The 23,563-nt window shown below is 38.2% G+C and overlaps 2 protein-coding genes across 2 annotated transcripts in view; one reads left to right on the forward strand and one right to left on the reverse strand.

Annotated features, from left to right (window-relative positions):
- The window catches only part of BLNK (B-cell linker), a 95,953-nt gene extending 86,420 nt beyond the window's left edge, over positions 1-9,533 (forward strand). The window contains exons 19-24 of the mRNA XM_009888683.1: positions 192-270; positions 736-767; positions 3,767-3,846; positions 6,210-6,293; positions 7,289-7,444; positions 8,782-9,533. Of these exons, the coding sequence (XP_009886985.1) occupies positions 192-270; positions 736-767; positions 3,767-3,846; positions 6,210-6,293; positions 7,289-7,444; positions 8,782-8,901 (551 nt within the window). The 3' untranslated portion in view covers positions 8,902-9,533. The remainder of the gene's footprint in view (positions 1-191; positions 271-735; positions 768-3,766; positions 3,847-6,209; positions 6,294-7,288; positions 7,445-8,781) is intronic.
- Positions 9,534-16,369: 6,836 nt separating this feature from the next.
- On the reverse strand, positions 16,370-21,288 carry ZNF518A (zinc finger protein 518A). Its single transcript, XM_009888684.1, has one exon. It carries the CDS (start codon positions 21,286-21,288, stop codon positions 16,642-16,644), a length of 4,647 nt encoding a protein of 1,548 aa, XP_009886986.1. The 3' UTR covers positions 16,370-16,641.
- Positions 21,289-23,563: the final 2,275 nt, after the last annotated feature.

Consider the following 23,563-nt stretch of genomic DNA (forward strand, 5'->3'; position numbering starts at 1 on the left):
TTCCCTTGGCATTTGGTGGTATGCCACTTGTTAATAAAGAAAGAAGCAGGATGGCAAGCTGCCATGTAAGGAAAAACCCCAAAAGTAACAATAATAAAAGAAACCCTCCTTCAGCTACTGGGACTCTCTTATCTGGGACGATATATTTCTGAGGAAATCTTGACTCTACCATTTGTTTTCCCAAACTACAGAAAAACCTACAGCAGCAGAACGACGGCGAGGTTCCAGCCAAGAGCTTCCACTTCCACCCCTTCCAAGCGGTGCCCAAAAGTAAAATCCCTTTTCATCATCTTTTGAATATTTCAATGCGCCAGCTCCTACTGCTCGGTCTGAACGCAGCTGTGGGAAGTTCAAAGGGGAGCACTGTTTTCTCTGTAGCCTTCTGTTGCTTTTTGAAAGTCATGTTTCTCAAAGCCTCACAGTAGCAAAAAATAAAACATGGCAAATGCATCCAAATACTTTAACCACCACCAAAAAGCATGGGAGGATGTAATCTCTAATTAGGTGATGGAGATTGAAACCAGATGTTTAAATTCCTAATTGTCAGTACTAGTAGGATATGTTTTTTTTTTTGTTTTTGTTTTTTTTTAAAAACCTGTATCTGGCCCTTATTTCTCAATAGACAAATGGGTGAAATGGAATACATTCTACCACTGCATGCTTCAAGTACACAATTTGAGTACTTTCAGAACTGGGTAGACCTCCTCAGACCTTTCTGTAATCTCTTTATTTCAGGTCTTTGTTTCAAAAGTCCTCAATTCTGCCAAGTAAGTATAATTCACATTTTGAATTAAGATGTGATTAATTTGTAATTTCAAATTAATCTTTGAATTAAGATTATTTCAAGATGCCATGCATATTCATTATTTTGGAATTAACATTTGTCTCTCTAATGCATACAAAGAGGAGATCAAGTATCCAGGGGTTTAGCTCAGCTGGTAAAATTAAGGGAGTATGTTGGGGTTATTGTGCAAATTGATGAAATTGGGTGCTTCACTCCCATTTGTGACTACTGGAAATTTCTACCAAAGGGAGTTTGGGTCAGTTCCCATCATAATAAAGATTCCATCCATACTCCTTGCCACAGAAGAACCCTAAATAGGACATTTCTGGGCTGGTCCAGGCTTCTGTTGCCTGGAAGCCATACAGATTTTTATTGCACCCAGCCATTTATTCTTTCTCTACATGGGGGGAAAAAAAAAACCAAACACAGGTATTTTTATAATGGCAAATGCTAAAGCTCCTCTGTAAGTAATGTTTTTAAAGAGAGACTTAGTTTCAGTTCATAATTAAAAACAAATTAAGTAGTATGTATATGAACTCTTCTTGTAAATTAGAACTAACATTTTTCTAGTCTGTTGTTAGCAGACATTTGTCTGACCTTCCTACAGCCCTTTTCTGCATATGTTTCCATCTGAACATATCTCTTACACTGTAAATGAATGAGTATTCCACATAGAAATCTGCATGAAACTTGATATGCTATTATTAGTACTTCTATTTCCTGAAAATGTTTGCTTGATATATGTTGCAATTACATCTCCTATGCTGTGGAAGTATAGCGATGGTTCGTGTTCACGCATGATGTTCTCAACTTTGCTCCTGTCACACAACTGACATGCTTCAACTTGTGGCATAAATTCTTACCAATCCCTTAAGTGTAACTACTCTTTGAGGTTATCTGGTGCTAAGTGATGCTCTGGTTAGTTAACTTTCTTTAACACATTCTTATTTTGCGCCAGGTCCAATAGCTTAATCACAGATGCAGTTGGTCCCAATCACTAATGTCCCTTAAGCATAACCTGCCATCTTTTCCTTGTTATCATACAAGCCTAGTGCTACCTTTCATCATCTTCATAAAAAGTACTAATTACCCATATGGCACAGTATCAAATGCTCTACTGAAGTCCAGAGTAAGTACAGTACCATATTCACTCTTTGCAGAACTCTGTTATTCTATGAAAGAGCTATAGCTTTTTATCTGCTTGGGTAAATTTCAGATTTTTTCTTGCTAGTTGTACCTTTACCTACAAATCTTAATGTTCTTTCCTTCAAATTCTCTCCTAGGGCCTTGTGTTCTGTGGAGTTAGGCAAAAAGGCCTGTAGTTGCTGAGGTCACTTTTTCCACTATAAGCATAGCAATTATGTTTGGTATTCTTTAATCATACAGTAACACCCTGACTTGAAATTGATTTTAAAAAGATTTTTACCAGCCCTGTAATTCCATGTTCCATTTTTTAAGATTTCTGGGATTATCTGGTCCCACCACTTGTTCTAAGATGAGTTTTGCTTACAATTCGGTTGTGGAAATTTCCATTTCTGTACCAAAATTCCTGTTGATTTAGTACCTACATTATCTTTGAAATCAATAAAATTCTTATTGCAGACAGACCCATTTCCCTTTCCTTTTTTACACAGCTAAGGAATCTCCTTATTATTTATTTTAATTTCCTTTTGTAAAGTCTAATTCAGCCTGACTTCTGGCAATTCTTACTTTATTCATACAACATACTTTTCAGCTGTAGCTGTTGCAGCTAGCCAGTCAAAATTTGACAGAAAACCCAAAATTCTTAATATTGAATAGCCTTCTTTAGATGATAATTCATTCATTGAGAGCTGGAACTGTTCTTTATAATGTCTCCCCTGTACTTGGAATGCAGCTTCCAGACAGCTGCATCTTTACTATGAAGAAGTTCTAAACCTACTTCACACAGGTGTCTTTGAGCTCTCCAGTCCAACTGAACTTTTAACTTCTGAGTCACTGTATCACCTCTACAACATTCTTATTGCTTTCTGAACCCAAAATCTAAATTGCAACAGTATTAGTGAAGATTTGATAAAGCAGTCTGCAAAGTGTCATGTCCAGGACTAGGTGAGTGCTAATAATGCTAGTAGCATTTCTTTTTTCTTCAATAAGTAAAACAAACAGGACATAAAACCTCCCATAAAACCTCCCATAATAACAGAATAAGTAACGCTCAACTTTCTACAATCATCTTCTCTTGTACAATTATATCGATCTGTACCCAACTCTGATCACATATAGTGTACACCTATACATATAGCGGACACCTATACTATCTGTGGCTAAGATTGTTTCACCAGAAAACAATTATCTATACTCATTTCCCGTATCTCTATTATATCATTATTATGCAATACTACTCGACCATTTTCCTTCTAATTTCTTAAACCCTTCAACATCTTTATTTCAGCCCTAATAGCTATTCTCTACTATACTTTGTTATCACAACTACAATTAAGCTTCATACTCTTTCCTACTAGTTCTGCCTCTCTATTTAGTTGCCCAGACTTCTTGCACACATGCATACATTTCAGTTGGATTAAAAAAATGAAAAATTATCTCTGAGCTACACTTGGTTTCCTGACTCCCACATCTTTATGGCTACCTCTCACACCCGACTGAGTGCTTTTTGCATGTGTTCCTGCATTTTCTTTATCCATTGCAACACTGATTCACCTAGGTGGTGGTGTCTTTTTTTCTTGTATATTAAGTCTAGCTCTGGCTATTAACCAAGTTGTTAACCAAACTGTTTCTCCCTTTATAAGCAAGGCTCCTCTTGTGAGCAGGCAAGTGTCCCAGGCGCTTATATACAGCTCATCCATGTATAGTAGGTTGCTTTCCTGGTGATACCACAAGTCAAGCGTTTCCAGATCTTCCAAAGTTCTTGTAACAAACCAGTTTCTTACAGCATAACAAAACATACTTTGAAAAATTAGAAATCTTGTTGTCTCTCTTTCCTAGAAGTGCCAGAAGCTGCAAACCGTTCCCTGGGTGCTTCCCCTCACGGCAGCATTTCATCTACTTCAAGTACTGCAGACCAGGTATAACATTGTTTAAATTCACATTACAGAAATCTTATTATCCTTTAAAGTATTATTTCCACCCCTCTGAATAAAATTCATACTCCTTTGTGGAAGGCATCCATGTTCCCATTTGCAGTGAAGATTTTCTGTGGCACAAATCATCTGAATGTTTGCTTTCATATAAAAATGCTTACAACATATAGTATAGGAGAGCTTTAACAAGCTGGAGAAAAATATGTAAATAACATTAATACCAAACCTTAGCATCCTACCAGTCACATAACCCCCAAAAAAGCTTCTTAGTTTCAGGTCCTCCTGACTCCCCAGTTCATAATACTTTGACATCATTTGAAAGAATGAAATCTGTGGTGATGTACTTAAGTCTAGTCTTTGATATAGATGGCTACAAAGAATTTTTAATTACCTACATTTTTTTAACTTCTGGCTGTGCATACAGTGCCCTGAGGAAAAAAAAAAATAATGTGCACCATACAGATACAATGAGGCCATCTGCAGCTATTAGCATTTGCCTGCACTGATGTGACATGCTAAGAAATCCCAGAAATTTGTAGGAGGAAACAGGGGCTGCTTTGCTGACTGACCCAACACAGCAGGCTGCAGAGGGTAGAATCACTTTTATGAACATTGCCCTATTTACTGCGGTTTGGGGTGTCAGCAAAGTTTTAAGAACTGAGTAGAAAGTCACTGCCGGCCCTTTCAGAGGACGCTGTGATGCCTCCCCCCTAAACGTTTTCACGTTTTAGTCTCTTCCAAGTCCTACTCCTTTCTGTTCTTTTAAACAGACCTCTTCTCATTACAGTTAACGCTATCAGTTTTATGACCAAATCTTTTTTTTCTGTTTTGTTGCAACATTAAGCTTTGAATAATCTAAGCAAATGCAAAGTTATTTTCATTTCGGTGCTATTCCCCTTTCTCTCATTTTGGATGAAGGAAGACTACAAAATGCAGGAAGCAGTTCTTATTAGCCTAGTAGTCACAAACAAGGTAAAAACAGTTATGTTGAGTGCAAAACAAAGGCTCTATTATGCAGAGCCAATAACATTAAATGTTTTAAAGCCTGACATGACAAAGATAATACAACAGTGAAGAACACAAAGGGCTTGAAGTTCTGGAAAAATTTTAACAGTATGTCATACTGGATATTATTATAAAAAATTCTTTCAAATAAACAATCCAGCAGATGCTAAATAAACAGCTTGTAACAATTACATTTGCAGCTTTTATGTAACTGCCATGGGCAAAACCAGACCGTAATAAAACATCCATTTTGTTTTAAAAAAATTAACTATTAGTTATTGTTATTTTTCCCACCAGTTGTGCACAATGGTATCATGTGCTGTAGCATCCTGCTTAATACAGGTGCTTGCAGACATGATTCATGCCCATAAGGTTCACTATTTCTTTGGTTCCCATCCAAACTTTGGCAGCAGCTCTCTGCTTCCAGATTACAGACCACGGATAGTGCTAGAAGAAAGGTCTGGGGGCAGTTGAGTCCTTGTTCTGTTGAACAGAACATTTAACAGAATGTAGAGAAGGAGGATGATCTTGGTGAGGTGTTCACAGGTTATAACATACCGAAATAAGGCATTGTATAAAATGTAAGCCGCGCTTGTATTGTCACAGATGTAACCCTTCTCCACAGTAAACATGGGTTTATGCCTTTTAAGTAAGAGCACTGTTTCAAATGTAAGGATATATTCAGACTCAATCCAACAGAGAACCAAAGCACTGAGGACTGAACTGCTGTATTAGTAGAGGAAAGACATTACTTATTCCTCTGTTTGGTAGGACTCCATCCATTTGTCTTTATTTAATAACAACAAAAAGAACAAAAGATACACTTATCCAATCTCCATGCTATCCAGATGGAGGCAATCGCGATCATGTTCACAAATAGTATATGGGAAACTTCATGCCCAAAGCTTAGATGGCTATCAAATCTGGCTAGCCCACAGCTGAGGAGCATTTAAATTGTTAATGCTCAATTTATTCCTCAACATTTCCTGGATACCCTCTTCAAATTCTACTAGAATAGCTTCCTGCTTTAAAAATACCAAACTATCCTCCCGTTGAACCCGACTGCTTTCCTCAGGGTATCTTTCCCTCTTCTGTCATATATCAGCCTTCTGTCACACATCTGTTACCATTGTTTTGACACACTAGTTTTTCTTCGTCCTACCTCTGTCCAACAAAAACAGTGAGTTCCTGGCAAAGAATTTTCTAAATCCTGTGTTTTCTAAAGCATTCTGCATTTGAGTTCTTCCCAGCTGTCATTATTTAGTAGTAACTCCCCTACAGGCCATATTCTTTCTTATTATCGTTATTATTTTACAGGTGAAACAGTGTTTCTCTCTTTCTAGGAAGCTGGTGTTCATAGTAAAGCATGGTATGCCGCTACCTGTGATAGGAAAACAGCAGAAGATGCATTGTACCGATCAAACAAGGTAGGTCACTTTTGAAGAATGTCTATTTTATGAAAAAACTTCAAATAATAAAAAAAAATAATCAAAGGACAACTAGAACATCGGTTATATTGTGACCAGGTCAGAATACTGTGCCATGCAGATACCGTCACACATGCACTTGTTGTGGTGAAACTATTTAACTATGATTTCCATCCCAAGACAAAGTTGCATTAGTGCACCTCACTGACTGGTGCACTGCAGAGCAAGCTATTACAGACTAGAGAGCTGAGGAAGATCTGATAGCTCACATGCATCCATTAAAATGGAAGGCAAAGCTCCATGACTTTTTTAATGATCTCCACCACTGTCCAATGGATCATGTGAGAACAGCTACTATTTGGAGAGGCTGATGCTGCTACGCATTTTGAAATAGCAACACTAGGCATCTAGATATTTGGAGAATTTGAGTTCTCTCAACCATTCTGTGCACAAACCTGTTGTGGTTTGTGTAGCGTCACAGCAGGGACATGAAGAGTTGCATCCTCAGCATCAGGTACGTTTCCACTCTTGCCTAACTCCACAAAGCAGGATAAAGGGGCAGAGCACTGGGGTTATCACCAGTGTAGGCTACTGCTAGCTAGTGAGCACTGGGCTACGGTGTCAGTAGCTGTAGGTGCTCATCTTTATCAGAGTGCTTTTTGCAGCTCACTGCTTTCTTGCCTACCTACTGCCACTGATAGTAACTTCATTTCCTAGTAATCTGTGGACCCCAACAGACTGTTGCCACTGCGTGTTTATTTCTTCTTTCTTTCCTTCTCTGGCTGAGAGAACAAGCAGCAGCAAAGGTGACTCTTAAATGACACCTTTATAAGCTACTATTAGACGGGAGGAATACATGCTACTTCTTGTCTCTTGCTGTACAGTTTTTCAAATGGGAGAAAAGGGTTTAATGCTATACAGATGAAAATATTAAGCTAAAAACAAAGTTGTTGGGAAAAATAAGCTGAATACAGTTACTACTTTTCTATCTTTAGGATGGATCTTTTCTAATAAGAAAGAGTTCTGGACAGGATTCACGGCAACCGTACACACTGGTTGTGTTTTACAACAGAAGAGTATACAACATTCCTATACGATTTATTGAATCAACAAGACAATATGCACTGGGCAGAGAAAAGAATGGTGAAGAGGTGAGATGATGTAGTTTTTTTCTAACAGTTTCCAGTTATATACCTTTAATAAGCAAGGATTGGCATATATTGCACTATGACCAAAAGGATTCTTCATGTATCAAGATAAAAGTATGCCCTATATAATGACTGATCTATCAAGCTAGAGAAACCAGTGTAACATCAGCTCCTGCATACTGTGAGTAATTAAAACCACAGACCAAGTTTAAAACACACTCCTAGAACTGTTTTGAAAAGTTATCAGGATCAGAGATGCAGCTGCTAGATAAATTCTCTAGCTGTTTATAGTCCTCTAATTCGCCTTCTACTTAAGACTCTAGTTAAGTTGCTTGGAAAATCATAAAGGAAGAACAGCTACACTCAAAAAACAAAACACAAAAAAAAACCCCACAATACCACCACCCCACCACCACCACCACCCCCCCCCAAAAAAAAACTCTATAAAGAATGAGAGTGACAATAATTTTAATCCAATTTTCACATAAAGAAAATGTTAAATGCTAATTCTAGAGTGCAAAAATCACTGGTTGGCTATTATACCACACAGATAATTACTCTGACAGCAAACCAGAAACTTGGAACCCAAATACCAATAAAAACTGTTATCGCTGCACAGGGTAGGCTTTTCAGGGATGTGAAAGTAGGCTTGCCTTTGCCTGATTATCTGCCTCCCAGGCAATGGTTTTGAGGTTACAGAATAAACAATAGCCTGGAGCTCATCTGGCCTTCAACAAAGGGTCAAAAATTACCTCAGAAGTAAAAAGAGATAGTCCAAAATCTGTATTTGACCAAAGACCAAAAGGAAAAGCAACAGACCTAGCAGATTCTGGGTATTAATTTACAGTGACAAACATTAAAATTGCAGAACTAAACCAGTTGTCATTGATGGCTGTCTGTACCATATTACTCGTGGAGATTGCCCTCCCTCTAACTGAGGTGGCTGAACCACAGATGAAGCAGCTTCCAAACTGCCCCAGTCTGCAGCCTGGTATATATAAAAGTACACTGAAAGCAGTGTCAGTTTAATATGCCATGTAACAACTTCTGTGGTTGAGTTTGTGCAGATGGTGATTACAAATGGAAAGGAGCATGAGATGAGACAGCTAGTGGCCATAGTATCTTCCATTGTCCAAATTTAATGTTTATGACTAGATTCAGGACTAAGAGCAGGATTAGTTCTCTTACTAAAAGGCAGAGCATCTCACTTTGTAACGGCGATAGCTCTACTCTCTTTGATGGTGGCAGAAGCAAAGAGAAAAAGATGATGCAGTGATTACTGTCAATATTACAGCATTAAAGGAAGCCAGCACTGATTAATTTTTGTTTTCTCTATCCAGCGCTTCGACAGTGTTGCTGAAATAGTAGAGAATCATCAGCGCACCTCACTGGTTCTAATTGACAGCCAAAACAACACAAAAGACTCGACAAAACTGAAACACATTGTAAGAGTTTCTTAATCAAACCGACCTACTAAAATGAAGACTCTTTTAATCACTTCTTTCAACATCCCAAAACATGGGGATCAGGTATTAAAAGAAAATCCAAAATGATGGAAAATACTTTTACTACTCAGTAGGTGCTCTTAAGAGATGCAGTTCATAAAGATCAACCCCACATTGCTTTTATCAGAAGAGCACACAAGCCAAAGCAGATACACTTTTTCCGTCTGTGATTTCCATCTGTGACAACATGGGTATTCCAAGACACACGAAGAACAACTGCATACCACAGCCTGATCCTTTGACCACTATTTAAAGATAGATTTCCTGTAGGACATTTTCACTTTAAAAATGAGAATACCCACAGTGATCTCCTCTTTCCATTTGTTACGTTTACCACAGATCACTGCTTTCAGCAATTTCTTTGTAAAGTGCACAGCCCCAGAAGCAAGAGCAACTTGACCTAATGGACTGCTGTGTACAAGCTGAAAATAGGACTGTACTTCATGTGATTAGTGGCAATAAAGCTGTCTGAATGTTTTAGATTAATGGACATGTGTTGTCCTCCTCCTCTGCTTTACTCTGTTTCTTTAATATTTTTGTTTGTATTTTCAAATGTGCAAATAAAGTTAAAAATACTGTAAAGTCAATAGTGTATGGAAGCATTGCTGGATCACATTTCTTAGCATCCTTCCAGCAAGAAAGCATCAATTCACTGTCACTGATGTTTTAATGTATATATTTGTATATGCTCCTTCAGAAGTTCTGTTGTTATGAAAACTATCACTATTTACAGTTTTAGCATATATATTTGGCTTAATAGCTCTTAAGTCTTTTGTTTTCAAATTGCCCACTGTTGGTGACCCAAGCACATTGCATCATTGCCTAACCAACTACCCACATAGTTCTTGCAGAATTACTGTTTACAGACACACACCAAAAAAAAAAACCTACTTCCCCCCCCGTCCCCCCCGAGCCTGTTCTGTCACAGTGGTTTATGTATTGTATTATTGTGAACCAAGTAATTTCCACAAAGGTTGAAGTGGTGAAAATTAAATTGATGAATGTATAAATTGCACCAATGGAAAAACTTTTAGGAACAGTTGTTAATTAGTTCTAGAGGTGTTTGATTTTACTGGACCTGAAAATTCATTCATCTTAAAGGTATTTTCCAAAACTGACACTCTGTACGTACCTTTTTTATTTTTGTTATAAATTAGGCAGTGTTCTCTAGGATTATCTACAAGGCATTTAAGGCAAGACTGAGCCAAGACTTGGAGTCTCGGCAAGTCACTTGGAGCTATGTTGTAGCTGTATTCTGCAACTACTTCCTTGTGGTTTTGATCAGTTACTTTTACAAGTAATACACCTGTCTTCTAGAACATACTGCTTACTAATATGATGATGTTCAGCACATGGCTACCTACCTTGCTATGTCTCAGTTTCTTCCCTCTGCAACCCAGATGATATCCCAGATGTGAAGCAAATGAGACACTGGCAAGTAAGAAACAATGTATAGAGACTTTACACAAGCCTGCCCATGACAGGCTGTTCACAGTACTACATAAATGCTATGTTTAGTATATTATTCAGTTGGTATTAATATATACTAATATTATGCTTAGTACTAGTGTAATGTTTAGAACATTAACATCGCCGAGTCAAGGCCTCAAAATTAACAAAAATTATTAGCCTCGGCAAGTTTAATTTACTCCTATATGCATACTCTGATGTTATTTAGTTACACGAAACATGACTTAAGAAAGTTACCATTTCAAGCAATACTCACAATGGAAAACACTCTGTGAACAAGCAGCCATTTGCTATTTAGCTTTCTTTGCATTCATGTAGACTCCTTGCCTTATTCACTCCTGGACCGCACAATATTTAAACTCTGTTCTTAACAAAACTGTCTCTTTCTTGTTAACCTTTATATGTTGCTCCTCACAAAAGTGTCTAGGTTCTTCAAACGTTTCTGTCAAAGTTAAATGTGTAGTATCACCATCATTCTAGAACTGGGGAAGAAAAAGGCAGGAAGAAGTGAAGCTCAAGTGTAGGCTTCCATGTGAAAGAGTATCACTTTTTAAAGATAATTAGCAATACCGCGCCCTTTCCATACTCAAAGCACTGCTGCTCCCGCCCCTCAGCTGTAAGTGCTCAGCATTACATGTAACTGTGGCTGATCTACAAATATGCTCCAGATAAACATTCAACTACTTTCATCCCCAAACCCTTCTCTTCTTTTTAGTTATGTTCTGCATCATTACAGGGGTACCTTACAGTTTCGACAACAAAATAAGGCACAGATTTGATAGGCAACACCATCTTCCACAAAATAATCCATGTGGGATTGTGCCCTAGGCACAAAATAAGGCTCCATGGCAGGGGGGGGCGGAAACGGACACCAACAAACAAACAAAAACATCAGTATGTGATCACCAATTTTACTATACTCACAGTTTTATATTGGAAGCAGACTAGTTACTCTGCTTTCCATACCCAAGCTAGATCTTCTGTAGCTTGGGCAGACTGTGGTGTAAACATATTTTGAAACACAGTTTTAGCTGGAGAAGCGAAAGGTTTGAGCAAGGGAAAATACAAGCTTGTATTTTGCGAGGATGTAAAATAAATTAGCACTCAGGATGGAGCATGCTGTGTTAAAAATCCTGACGCTACTGATGCAGCAGCCACCACAGAATCCAGGAAACGCTAGCTTGGTGCAGTCCTACACCTGAAACTTTATCTTCCAACTGTGGCAGTGCCAGCAGCTGCCACTAGCTAATGCTGTCGGGTGTTTCCACCAGGTAGCAGGTATGTCAAGTCTGACCTCTGACAGACATAGCAAGACACCTCCCCCCGTATTTCTTTGATATTGTTAGCTAATTTCTCTTCTATATAATTTTCATTAACTGAATAGCTAGGAGAAAAAAAAAAAAAAAGAAAAAAAAAAAGACCTAAAACTAGAACTTAAAACTTACCTTTACGTAATTTTTTTGCCTGAGAACTTGGGGCAAAGTATCATATTTACTACTGTACAAAGGAGCGGAAGTGTTGTCTGCCCACCTGATACAGAAAGGAGAGTACAATGAGTCGTGCAAATCATTCCTGACACTGTTGTTCCATGAAAGGACTAAGAATTTGCATTCTCAAAAATCCAAGTGTTCAGACATGCAAGTTACAAAACTACATTCCTCCTTCACTCTAAACCACCGGCAGCAGGCAGGGGTTCTTAAGAAGTCTTTTAAAAAAACATGTCTCGCATGACACCAGCCCTGGAACAAATATTGAACACAAGTTTTTTGTTAAAACATTGGAATTACTGAGGAAGAGAAACCATGACTTACTGATGAATACACGTCCTGCAAAGAATACACAACGGGGTATATTCAGGGCTCTTTAAGGCCACTTTACACAAACACATGCTGTACAAATGAGGCTTAGGCCAAGTATGTATTTACAAAACATCTCAGAGGGAAAACACTTCTTGACACTGCATTTGCACCTATTTCTGTATGTCCCAAAACGCTATAACCAAGTTCAGGTTTTCTTATCTTGCTATATGTGTAATGTTACAAGCTTTCTTAAAATGTTATGGTTGCAAAGTCAAGAACTCAAGACACTCTTCAAATCAGGTTACCTGCGCAACCTTAATTTGTCACATCAGATATATCCGTTACAATACAAGGCTCAAATATATGACCATTGACTATTTTTCCATGTGGATTTATGTATTTCAGGGATAAATCATAGCTGTGTAATGATAGACTATTGTTTGTAGGATATTTGTAAGATACCTTTCCCATTTACTGACAATGCTGAGAAATGCGCAAATGTAGCAGGAGTCAGCCGGTAAAAAGGTAGCCTCATACTGTTAAAGCAGTTGAACATTTCATTGAAGAACTGTATATTGTCCCTGCACCTTCTACTGCACTATCTGCTGTGATGCTGGTCAGATTGTTTAAGCCAAACTTTCTCCTGATGATCATTAACTGTGATTAATTTCATGGAAGTCTTACTTGAGATTCCTTGAAATCCAATCTGCAGAAGTGCCAAACTCTTAGGACCTCAAACAAAGCATTATGGAAAAGCTCGTAAGAAAAAAAAAAATTATATATTCAGAACAGTACTTGAGCAATACATGCTAAATTATACAAGCACATAATTAAGGGTGGGGAAACAAAATACTAAATCACTGCTCAAGAGGGAGCAACAATTCTCTGCACTGAATGAGATGGATGTCTGTGGATGAAGTGACAGATGACAATGAATTAAGATTGTATAAAGCAACCTTATTTCAACATTTCCTAGCTTTACAGTGTTCTTTTTCACAGTATTGTTTAAGGTTACCCAATTCATACGAAAAGAAGCTGGAGGGGAAAAAATTCCAATGACAGTTGTCACTCTCATGACTCATCAATAATAGAGAAAATCCCCTAACTCTACAGCAGAACTTCCATGTCAATGCGAAGTAACTGTTAACAAAAATTGGTCATCCTTGGTGAAGTTGCACCGAGTAGGTTTTAGCAACAAACTCCATGGATATTTCTGCCAAAGAAGGCGATGGCAATGTCCCGAATTCAGGGGTTCAATTTCAGGGTTTATCAGAGAGCAAGCTGGGGCAGCCAATAAATAACCCCTTCCAGGGAAAAAAAAGCTTAAGACATTTTTGTCCTTTCCTAGTGCTGCTTCTTTCAGAATCATAGAATGGTATGGTTTGGTTTGGAAGAGACATTAAAGATCACCTAGTTCCAACCCCCCTGCGATGGGCAGGCACACCTTCCACAAGACCAGGTTGCTCAAAGCCCCATCCAGCCTCGCCTTGAGCACTTAAAGGGATGGTGCCTCCACAACTTCTCTGGGCAACCTGTTCGAGTGTCTCACTACCCTCAGAGTAAAGAATTTCTTCCTTACATCTAATCTGAATCAACTCTCTTTCAGTTTAAAGCCATTACACCTCATCCTATCACTACATGTCCTTGTAAAAAGGCCCTCTCCAGTTTTCTTGTAGGTGCCCTTCAAGATACTGGAAGGCTGCTATAAGGTCTCCCCAGAGCCTTCTCTTCTCCAGGCTGAAAAACCCCAACTCTCTCAGCCTCTCCTCATAGGAGAGGTGCTCCAGCCCTCTGATCATCTTCGTGACCCTCCCCTGGACTTGCTCAAATAGGTCCATGTCTGTCTTGTGTTGGGGACTCCAGAGCTGGATGCAGTATTCCAGGTGGGGTCTCATGAGAGCGGAGAATCATGAGAGGGGCCGAATCCCCTCCCTTGATCCGCTGGCCACGCTGCTTTTGATGCAGCCCAGGGTACCATCGGCTTTCTGGGCTGCAAGCACTCATTGACGGGTCATGTTGAGTGTCTCATCAATCAACACCCCCAAGTCCTTCTCCTTAGGGCTGCTCTCAATCCGTTCTCTGCCCAGCCTGTATTTGTGCTTGGAATTGCCCCGACCCAGGTGCAGGACCCTGCACTTGGCCTTGTTGAACTTCACAAGGTTCACACAGGCTCACTTCTCAAGCCTGTCCAGGTCCCTCTGGATGGCGTCCCTTCTTTCCAGCGTGTCAACCACTGCACATAGCTTGGGGTCATCAGCAAACCTGCTGAGAGTGGACTTCATCCCACTGTCCACGTTGCCAACAAAGATGTTAGACAGCACCGGTCCCAATACCAACCCCTGAGAAACACCACTCGTCACTGGTCTACTCTTTCTAACACACTTCCTCAACACTACAGTAGTCCATCCTCAAAGTTCCTAGCCAAATCCATGTCAGAGCTCAAGTCCATTGTGCAGCACAAAATGATCTCATTTTGATACAGAACAAACACCAACTGTGTATTAATTCACCCAAACTATGCTGCCTCGACTGTCTCAGGTATTTGAGTTGATTCCCATACATAACTCACTAGCTACAAGGCTAGTGTGCCATCTTCCTGCCAATGTACACATAAGAAAAAAAAACGTATCTAGCCACTGAAGTAATTTTTTTAAATGTTATTTTCATTATAACACTTTTTACAACAGAAGTTGAATTCTGTTACCAGAATCCCTGTGACATCCATAAAAGACTTCTAATTGTTTCACTGGTAGCAAGTCAATCTTCACTTTCATCTTATGGAAATAGTCACAGAGACTGCCCCTGGGCTCGCATACAATCTAAAACCTCAGAGATTCAAATACCCTAGTCCTCTCGAAGTGCAGTATTCAATTTTGACAGTTTTTCCATCAATACTTTGGGAAGCTGACTTACACACCTAAGATGTGGTCTTCCGGTACTTGGGCAAAACATGCCATTTGGTAAGGGCACTCCCCCTGAAGACTGGATCTAGCCTCTAGGTTCATCAAGAATCTGGAGGACAAAGTCTCTAAGCATAATAATTACTGTGGATAATAAGGACCTTCATTTGTATGCTCTCAGTCACTATGGATAAGATAAGGTTTTTCGTTTACATACCTTCACATAAACATTAATTCTCCCTTCATCATTAACATAACATAAACATTATTCTCCCTTCATCATTAGCCCTACAAATGTAAGCAGGAAGCAAGCAAACTCCGAGGAATACTACCCTGCTGGCTGGTAAAATAAGGGAGAAATAACTTAAGCATTGCTTTTGCCAAACCCCTGGTACCCTAAAAGGCAGTTCATCTGAATAAGCAATAGTAGAAAATACTATTTATTGATTATGAGGACAGATTACATCCACCTGGAATAAAACTACAATGCAGTTACAGGCCTGAAATGGTGCTTTGCACTTCACCATATCCTGGCCTTTGTGTTTGTGGCAGACAAAGTATAAAACAAAATAGAAATCTATTTTCCATAAATGCTCACAGTCATATTCTGTAAACACAAGTTATAGCAAATTTAATAGTGACAGAGTCAATACAGATTAGGAATGTTCACCATTCTTAAACACCATATACATTATGAATATATATACTGTATATTTTCCACTGATTCCATTCTCAGGCTCACCGTATTAACACAATCGTAACATGTTTTATTAATTTATATGAAAAATACTTCACTAAGAAAGTAGACAAACTGCACAGAAATAGTACAAGTGTCATGTGCATAGCAATATAGCTTAAAGCATTCACATATGGCTTTGTTTAAATGAAACTATTGGGGAAATGGCCCTATATGGACCTATGGTTACACAGTTGACATAATGTAAACTGCTTCACATCTTTTAGGCACTTGCTAACAATAGTGTTCAATCCCTGAAAAACAAAATCAAGAGCTAACAAGTGAAAGTAACAAAAATCCCAGGATAACAGCTGTGTGTAGTTGAAAAATTTTAAAAATTGGTTTTAGTAGTGCATGCACAGAACTGAAAAATAGGGGAGAGGGAGGGTAATTTCTGTGCAAGAATTATACCAAATAACTGAAAAGTATAAAAATATTTACATGTTTAGGTTTTTTTTAAATATGTACAGAACAAAAGCCCTGAAAACTCATTCTATAGAATAAAAATATAGGACATGATAGTAGTAACAAAAAATAATATATATTTTTATGGAATTGTATTTGCAGTTAGTTACAAGTTATCTAAACCACAAAGCTCCTTGATCTATCTCAAAGCTTGATGGCAACAGAGAATCTGCTCTTCCTTCCAAGCACTTCGCATCATTTTTAAACACTTAGTTACAATACTGAAATACAAAACAAAATGACTTGCGTATCCTAATTCAATTGATTCTCTTCTTATAAACTGTTACGTATGATATTTAAGTTTTATCTTTTTCACTGGTCATCATTACATTAATGAATTCCAATCTCGAGTAGCCTCCATCAGATGCCTCTGTCCATGTCCTACCCAATTATCCTGATTGTCAAATATTCTACCGCAAAACCAGCAGCTAAACTTAGCTTTCAAGGTATTATCAGAGGTAGTTTTCACAATCTGATAATTGTTTTTGCTAGTCTTTTTCAGTGTCAATTTTAAGACAAACCTTTCTTTTACAGGACTAATAGGTTTTATTGTCCTGTGCCTCTTCTGAGAAAGATCATCAGTAGTTACGTCCAAAGGATTGCAAAAGGCTGGCTGCAAAAGCGCTTCAATAGTTCTTTTTGACAATGAAACCTTAAGAACATGTCCCTTAAATTTAGCAATGGTTTTCATTACATTTACAACTTCTGGAACATCTGCGTCAGGATGGTTAAGCACAACAACTGGCTGATTTCTCCGAGGGCATTTTACAAGCTGTTTAGAATTAAAAGGAAGTAATTTCAAAGTCCTCACAGTTTCCTTCGACGCCCTTGGTTTGTAAGGGCCACCTGATTCACTAACAACTTCAGCTCGATTCTTTTCCTTACACTTTCTGTGCAATATTACTTTCTTTCTTGGAGGTTCCAGGCAATTACCCTTGCTTTTCCGTTTGAAATTCTTGTTTCTTTGCACACCCACAGTTTCTGAACTTTTCGACCCAGTTTGTTTTAAACGAGGTTTCACTTTTGCAGTTCTGTTTCGGGTGCTCCATGTGGACTTCTGACTACCAAAGTTATTCCTGTTGTTAGCAGTTATTACTTGTGTACTCTCAAGAGAACCTTTTTGCAACTGTGCCCCTGCAGACTTAGTAGAATAAACAGGTTCTACAGGAGGAACACAACATGCTGGATTAGAGCTTGCCAAAGAGGCATTTGCTGGCATTAACCTACCTGGTAAGATTAAGGCATCGTTAGAAGTAAGATTAGTTTGTGTCTGTGCTAGTGCAGGAGTAAGGGACTGCAAGTTATCCAACTGTAGTGAGGGCACTGAGTTGCTTACTGACTGAGTGGTATCAGCCAGTGTATCTGAAGTCTTAATTTTCAGCAAAAGCTTTTGTTGCATGGCTCCAGTTTTCTTTGGTTGACAGTTTTGATAATGAGCATTATCCTGAAAAACACTATGTTTATGAACTACAGGCTTGTTTGGTGTCATACATTTCAGAAAAACTGCCTGCTGTCCATCAGGCAAAAGTGCATAAACATGTTGTTTCTGTTTAGCGTCCTGTTGGCTTACTGACTCCAAGGAACCAAAGACAGCATCCTGATGCTCCGGTAACACCTTCACAGAAGAAATTCCTTTCACAGATGACTCCGATGAGTTTGTTATTACAAGAGATCCTTTGAATGGCATGCGACTCAATGAGTCATTTGCCGTACTACATGCTCTCCTATTACAGGAACTTCTTACACTTGTGAAACTGTCATTTTTCCCCTCCACTTTTGAAGCTGGTATGGTTAGTTTACCACATTCCCTGGATGCAACTCTCCCTAAAACCTGAGAACTCTCACTAGGGCCGTTTGCAACTGTTCCGATTGCCCCACTAAAAGTCAAAATCATTCCAGGGCCTTTATTTAAAACAAAAGATGTAGGTACACCTTTAGTTACATGCCCATCCGATGAAATAGTTGACGGAAGAGATTTTCCTGAAACCACCTGTAGTCCGGGCTGGTTAGCAAGGTGCAAAGGAACAAAAAATCCTGATGGAGAGGATGGAACTAAAAGGGGTTTCTTCTGTTCCTGAAGAACTGGCGAAAAGCCGGTAGGATTTTGTGTTGTAGACAGTATTTTATCTTTTACTAACTGCTGTGTTATGATTGCATCTGTATGAGTTTTTAGCAACGTACCAACACCTGGAGTTCTGGATAATTTATCCATTCCCTGTGAATCAAATGACGTTCTGGGTGTCTGTCTGTCTCTCCCACAATGCGTACCTTCATTTGTGCTACATCTTGTGTTCAAGTCTCTCTTGTATAAATGAAAGTCTACATTAGTAGGAGGCCTCTGAAAACTACATGCAGTTGCTGAATTTTTTAAATGTTTAAAGGCTTTATTCCCTGGCTCGTGACCAGAAAGCAGTTTGTCAGAATGAAGTTTAACGCAGTTATTTGACTTGCTGTGGGATTCTTGCTGAGTAGTTGCTTTCACTTTCAACACATCTTGCAGTAACTGGTTTATTTCAGGAGATAAATAATTAGCTGCCTGTTCACTCTGCAATGAGAAAACAGACGTGATTTTAGGCATTAAGACCGAGTTAACACAACCAGATGCATTTTCTTGGAATTTCTCAGCTACATTCTCAAAGCCTTGATGTATGTTAGTGTCCAAATACTGCTGGCCACTATGCTGGTCCTCCATAAAACACTCACTGTCAACAACACATTTAGATTGGCTTTTAGAAGACACAGAGTTATTCCTAGTGTTTCTGTGTCCATAAGTTTTATTAATATTTAATTGGGCTGATAGAACTTTCTCTGGTTTTAAGCCTTTCATCAGCTCTGAATATGAAGATGCAGATTCACTTCTCCTACTGTTTTGAAAAGAAACTGTTTTGCTAGATATAAATTCTTTGTATCTGTCATCTGTTGACATCCAAACGCTACATGGATTATCCGAAGTGTCCATTTTGGAATAGTTGTGAAAAGACAGCAACCCTTCATTAGAAGAATCCACTGACGTTGAGTAATAGAGGTTATTAGTTCCATTACTATTATTTAGGCCACCATTTTGTATTTTCAGTTCAGGAAAGAAGGGCATTTTCATCGGGTCATAGTGAAGCGTATTTGTAATAGTGGGTGGTAATACCTGAGGATGACTTGGAGGGCTATAGCTTCCCCACGAGAGATTGCTTCTAGTTCCAACTTTTGTCACATCATCACATGGAGGTACAGTTGAGCCCAACTTCATTGGCAAATAATTCGAACTTTTTCCTACAGCTACATTAGAAGGTGCTACGGTTTGAGAAACACTCCTACCATACAGTAAGGAGTTATTCCGGTTTTCCACTTTTGTTTTTCCTGAATGAGGAGCAGAACAAGAAAATGAAGGGCAGGTTAATGGGTGAACAGAATTGTTCCTTAAGGTTGACTGATCAGTTACATGTGGTATAGCACCTGAAGACAAGCCACAGGGATCAGCAGTCTGCAGCAAAGGAGTTGTAGAACCATCATTAATAGGATCAGCTTTCTGACCCAACAAATGTAAGTTTTGCTTACTTGTCGGTAATAATTTTATAACAATATGTTGTTTTCCATCTACCATTTTAAATCCCATAAATTTAGCACTGTAATTTGCTGGAACAGATATTTTGTTGTTTTTGACCATCAACACCGTTGGCCCATGAACAGCATTTTTCAATAATCCCAGGCCGTAACTTGTTCCATCATCTGCTTTACTGTATTGTGCAGCAGTAGCAGACAGCATTCCACCTGTGAAATGATGCTTTTCTGTATATACAATTTGATCTTTTTCTTCATTTGTTTCCACATCTCTCATACACTGGTTCAGCTCCTCAGATTTTGTCTGAATTTTATTCACACTTCTTAACACTTGTGCATTTTCTCCAGTTTTGTCACTTCCGCTGCTTACTTTTTTCCGCCTCCAGAGTGCTTTTTTCGATGTTCCCATTTTATACCTTTTTAACACAAGCTTCAGTGCTGCTGGTGTCTTCACTATTCTTTTTTCACATTTCTCCATTTCCAGTTTTTCTTTTGCGTATAAGTGGTCTCTATGCAAAGCTATGAAGTGGTTTATAAGATAATCTTTCCGCGATGTTCTGTAACTGCAAAATTGACAACCAAAAGGAAACATACTGGTATGAACAAGAAGATGTTTCTGGAACTCCTCTTTTGTAAAGCTTACGTGATGGCATTTTACACATTTATATGGAATCTCATTATGTCTGTGAATGTGCTGAACAAACGTGCCCACATCCTGGGTAGAAAACCCACATTTTTCACATTGAAAGTGACCATTTACACAATGCTTTGATGTGAAGTGTTTTGTCAAATCCAACAAAGTGTACATATGCTCATCATTACAGAGCTCACATTTTACTAAAGTGCTACGATGGGTGCGTCTATGCTGTTTAAATGACTGAAAGTCATTAGCTGAGAAGTTACACATCTCACAAGGATACAAAGGCAACTCGCCATAGTGTAACAGCTGAAAATGTTTCTGTAGATCATTTGGGCTGTATCTAACGTTGTCCTTGCACTTCGTGCAAGTGAAATTCAGTATCTTTGCTGTAGTTTTCAATGCTTCTTCAAATTGCACTTCTGGTTTATTTTGCAAGTGGCTTCCCTCTGAACAATTGGGATTGCTTCCGTTTATTTTCTCTAGACTTAAGGACTTCCTTGCAGTTTGCTGTTTACACTGAAAGAGTTTTCTAAACCTATCAACTTCATGTTTCATTAATACTTCATTTGGAATGTTCACCTTGGGTAAATCAATTTTCACATTTTTTAGTTTGTAAGAGAGACTGAAATCTAAAATTGCTGGTTGAGTCATCATACTTAAAGGATCATTCAGCAGTGCTTTTTCCAAAGTAGCATCTGTAGAAAAATTCTTCGCAGCATTGTGTTTTAATAAATTAATTTGCTTTTTATCAGGAAAAAACTGTTCCTTTTCAGACGGCATGATTTTAGGTTTTCCTTTTCTTTAAGTGAATTATTGATACTAGTCTTAGCTCCTGCAGCAAACAAGACTGCTGCGCTGAGTTATTCTCAAGGTTCTAGAACTTCCCCATTTTATTCTCCTGAAATCAAAAAACAAACAAAAGAAATATTACATTTAAAACTAATGCAATCAGAACACTCATTACAATTCATTAACAAATACACACCAGTCTTTGAAGCTGTTGATTCTTATAATAGCATTTGAGAGAACAAAGGATGAGGCAAAAAAAAAAAAAAGAGAGAGAAATTAAACTGTAACATTTTTTTTTTGTGTTTGGGGTTTTTTTTTTGTTTGTTGTGGAGGGCACAGGGGTGTTTCCACAAAATATACATAAATCTTGAAAAATAAGCTTTAAAGGACAACATCTACTGAAAGATGAAAACATTGAAATTCCATGCCATCAAATTTTGAGTTTTTCCTACCAGGTCAGTCTGTAAGCATGAGAAATCCCAAGAGCTGCTTTTTTAAAATTAAGCCAGCGTTTACTACTTATTTAGGACTTCAAGTGAATATAAACACAGTACCTCCTCTGTGACATAGATCACTAACTAAACCTAGCTGAAGTACTAAAAACAAGCCAAATTCAGCACGAGTTGATATTTTTATTACTCAAGTCTGTTACTCTATTAGTAGCTAACTATTGTGCTTAAACAAAAAATAAATTAAATTTAAAAAAAAAGATAAAAGATCTACTTCACTAATGGAGACATTACCTTTACCAATACCAAAAAACCCACCACGCTCATCTACAGAGATTTTTTTTGCGTGCCTACCTTCAGTATCACACAGGTCTGAAGTAGTCAACAGATATAAGTTAACTTTGGTTTCTCACCATATGTTCCTGGGTATAAGTTAATCTTTTCAGAACAAAAGCATGACTGACAACAGTACTCCTCTATGGATTAAGAGGCTCAAATAGGTATGATCAGCACCATTGTCTTGCTAGACTTAATGTCAGTGTTTCCATAACAGGCTGCACTGAAAATTTATAGCAGCTCAAGTCTATGCTCAAATGACACTCCCACGTGTCAACATAAAATCAGCAGAAATGGAATAGCAGTGAAAATCATTTGGATTTTGAAAAGTGAAACTGAAAATGAACAAGAACTGTTTCTTCACTAATATATAACAACAGTTTTTACTAAAAAAGTTTTCCATAGCAAAAGTCATAGCATGACTGTCTTTACTAGCAAAAGTCATTAAAGTGTTGGCTGAAATTTGATCAGCAGCTCTCTCTCTACTATTCCCCTGCCCACCCTCAAGCAACAGAGACTTGGAACTCATTAGATCATCCTATTTATTCACATTCAAACTGAAAGAATGATCACATCCTCTCCCTCATTGTGATGAAGTCCAAGAGCAACTTCTAGAGCTCCAGGCCATCATAAGCATCACCACTAAAAGTCTTCCAAACATTTTCCCATAGTCCTGTGAGTAGGAAGCATCTAGCATCAAACATGTAAATACCTGACAAAGAAAGTGGAGACTGCAGAATTTCCAAGCCCATGTTCACGCATCACGTAGCAAGAAAAGCAAAACACTTTTTTTTTCTAAGCATATGCTTTATTGCACTCCTTTAGAAAAAATATTAGCATTTCTGCACAATTCTTGAAAATAATAATGAAAATAGACGTTGCCATTTTATACAGACTCCAGTATTAAATAAATTAAATTAATTGTGTTCTTCAGCTATGAGAACAGCAAGATTTCAACTACACATTTGACATTCAAAAAACAAACAAAATGACCACAAAAAACACAGACACATACACACCCCCTCCTTGGGAGTCTTTTCCAACTAAAACGTTTTAGGCACAGGATACTGTTTTGTTTTGGGGTTTTTTTAACTCAATGATACATTTCCCATCGTCCACACAGGAGGTTAATACATGGGATATTACTCTATTTTGAGCCTTCAGAAGAGAACAACTCATCTACATTACACTCCATTTTCACCAAGAGAGTACTGTATTGCAATGCTTTCTCTTGTCAATGGTAAATCCTTTATTTGAACAGCAGCAAGCTGAACTCCCACACAGAATAAGTAACTAAAAATGACTTGGGACTTGTTTGCTGAAGATCATTTTTCATACACAGATGCAACACATGAAGATTACAGGTTGCATGACGCAATACATCATCCTGATGGCAGCTGCCTATCATTCAGATTAAAATGTTATACTGTCAAATACTGAAACCTGGAATGTGTGCAATTAACACTATAAAACTCAGAAGT

The sequence above is a fragment of the Charadrius vociferus genome, unplaced genomic scaffold, assembly GCF_000708025.1.
Source record: "Charadrius vociferus isolate BGI_N301 unplaced genomic scaffold, ASM70802v2 scaffold436, whole genome shotgun sequence".
NCBI lineage: Eukaryota > Metazoa > Chordata > Aves > Charadriiformes > Charadriidae > Charadrius > Charadrius vociferus.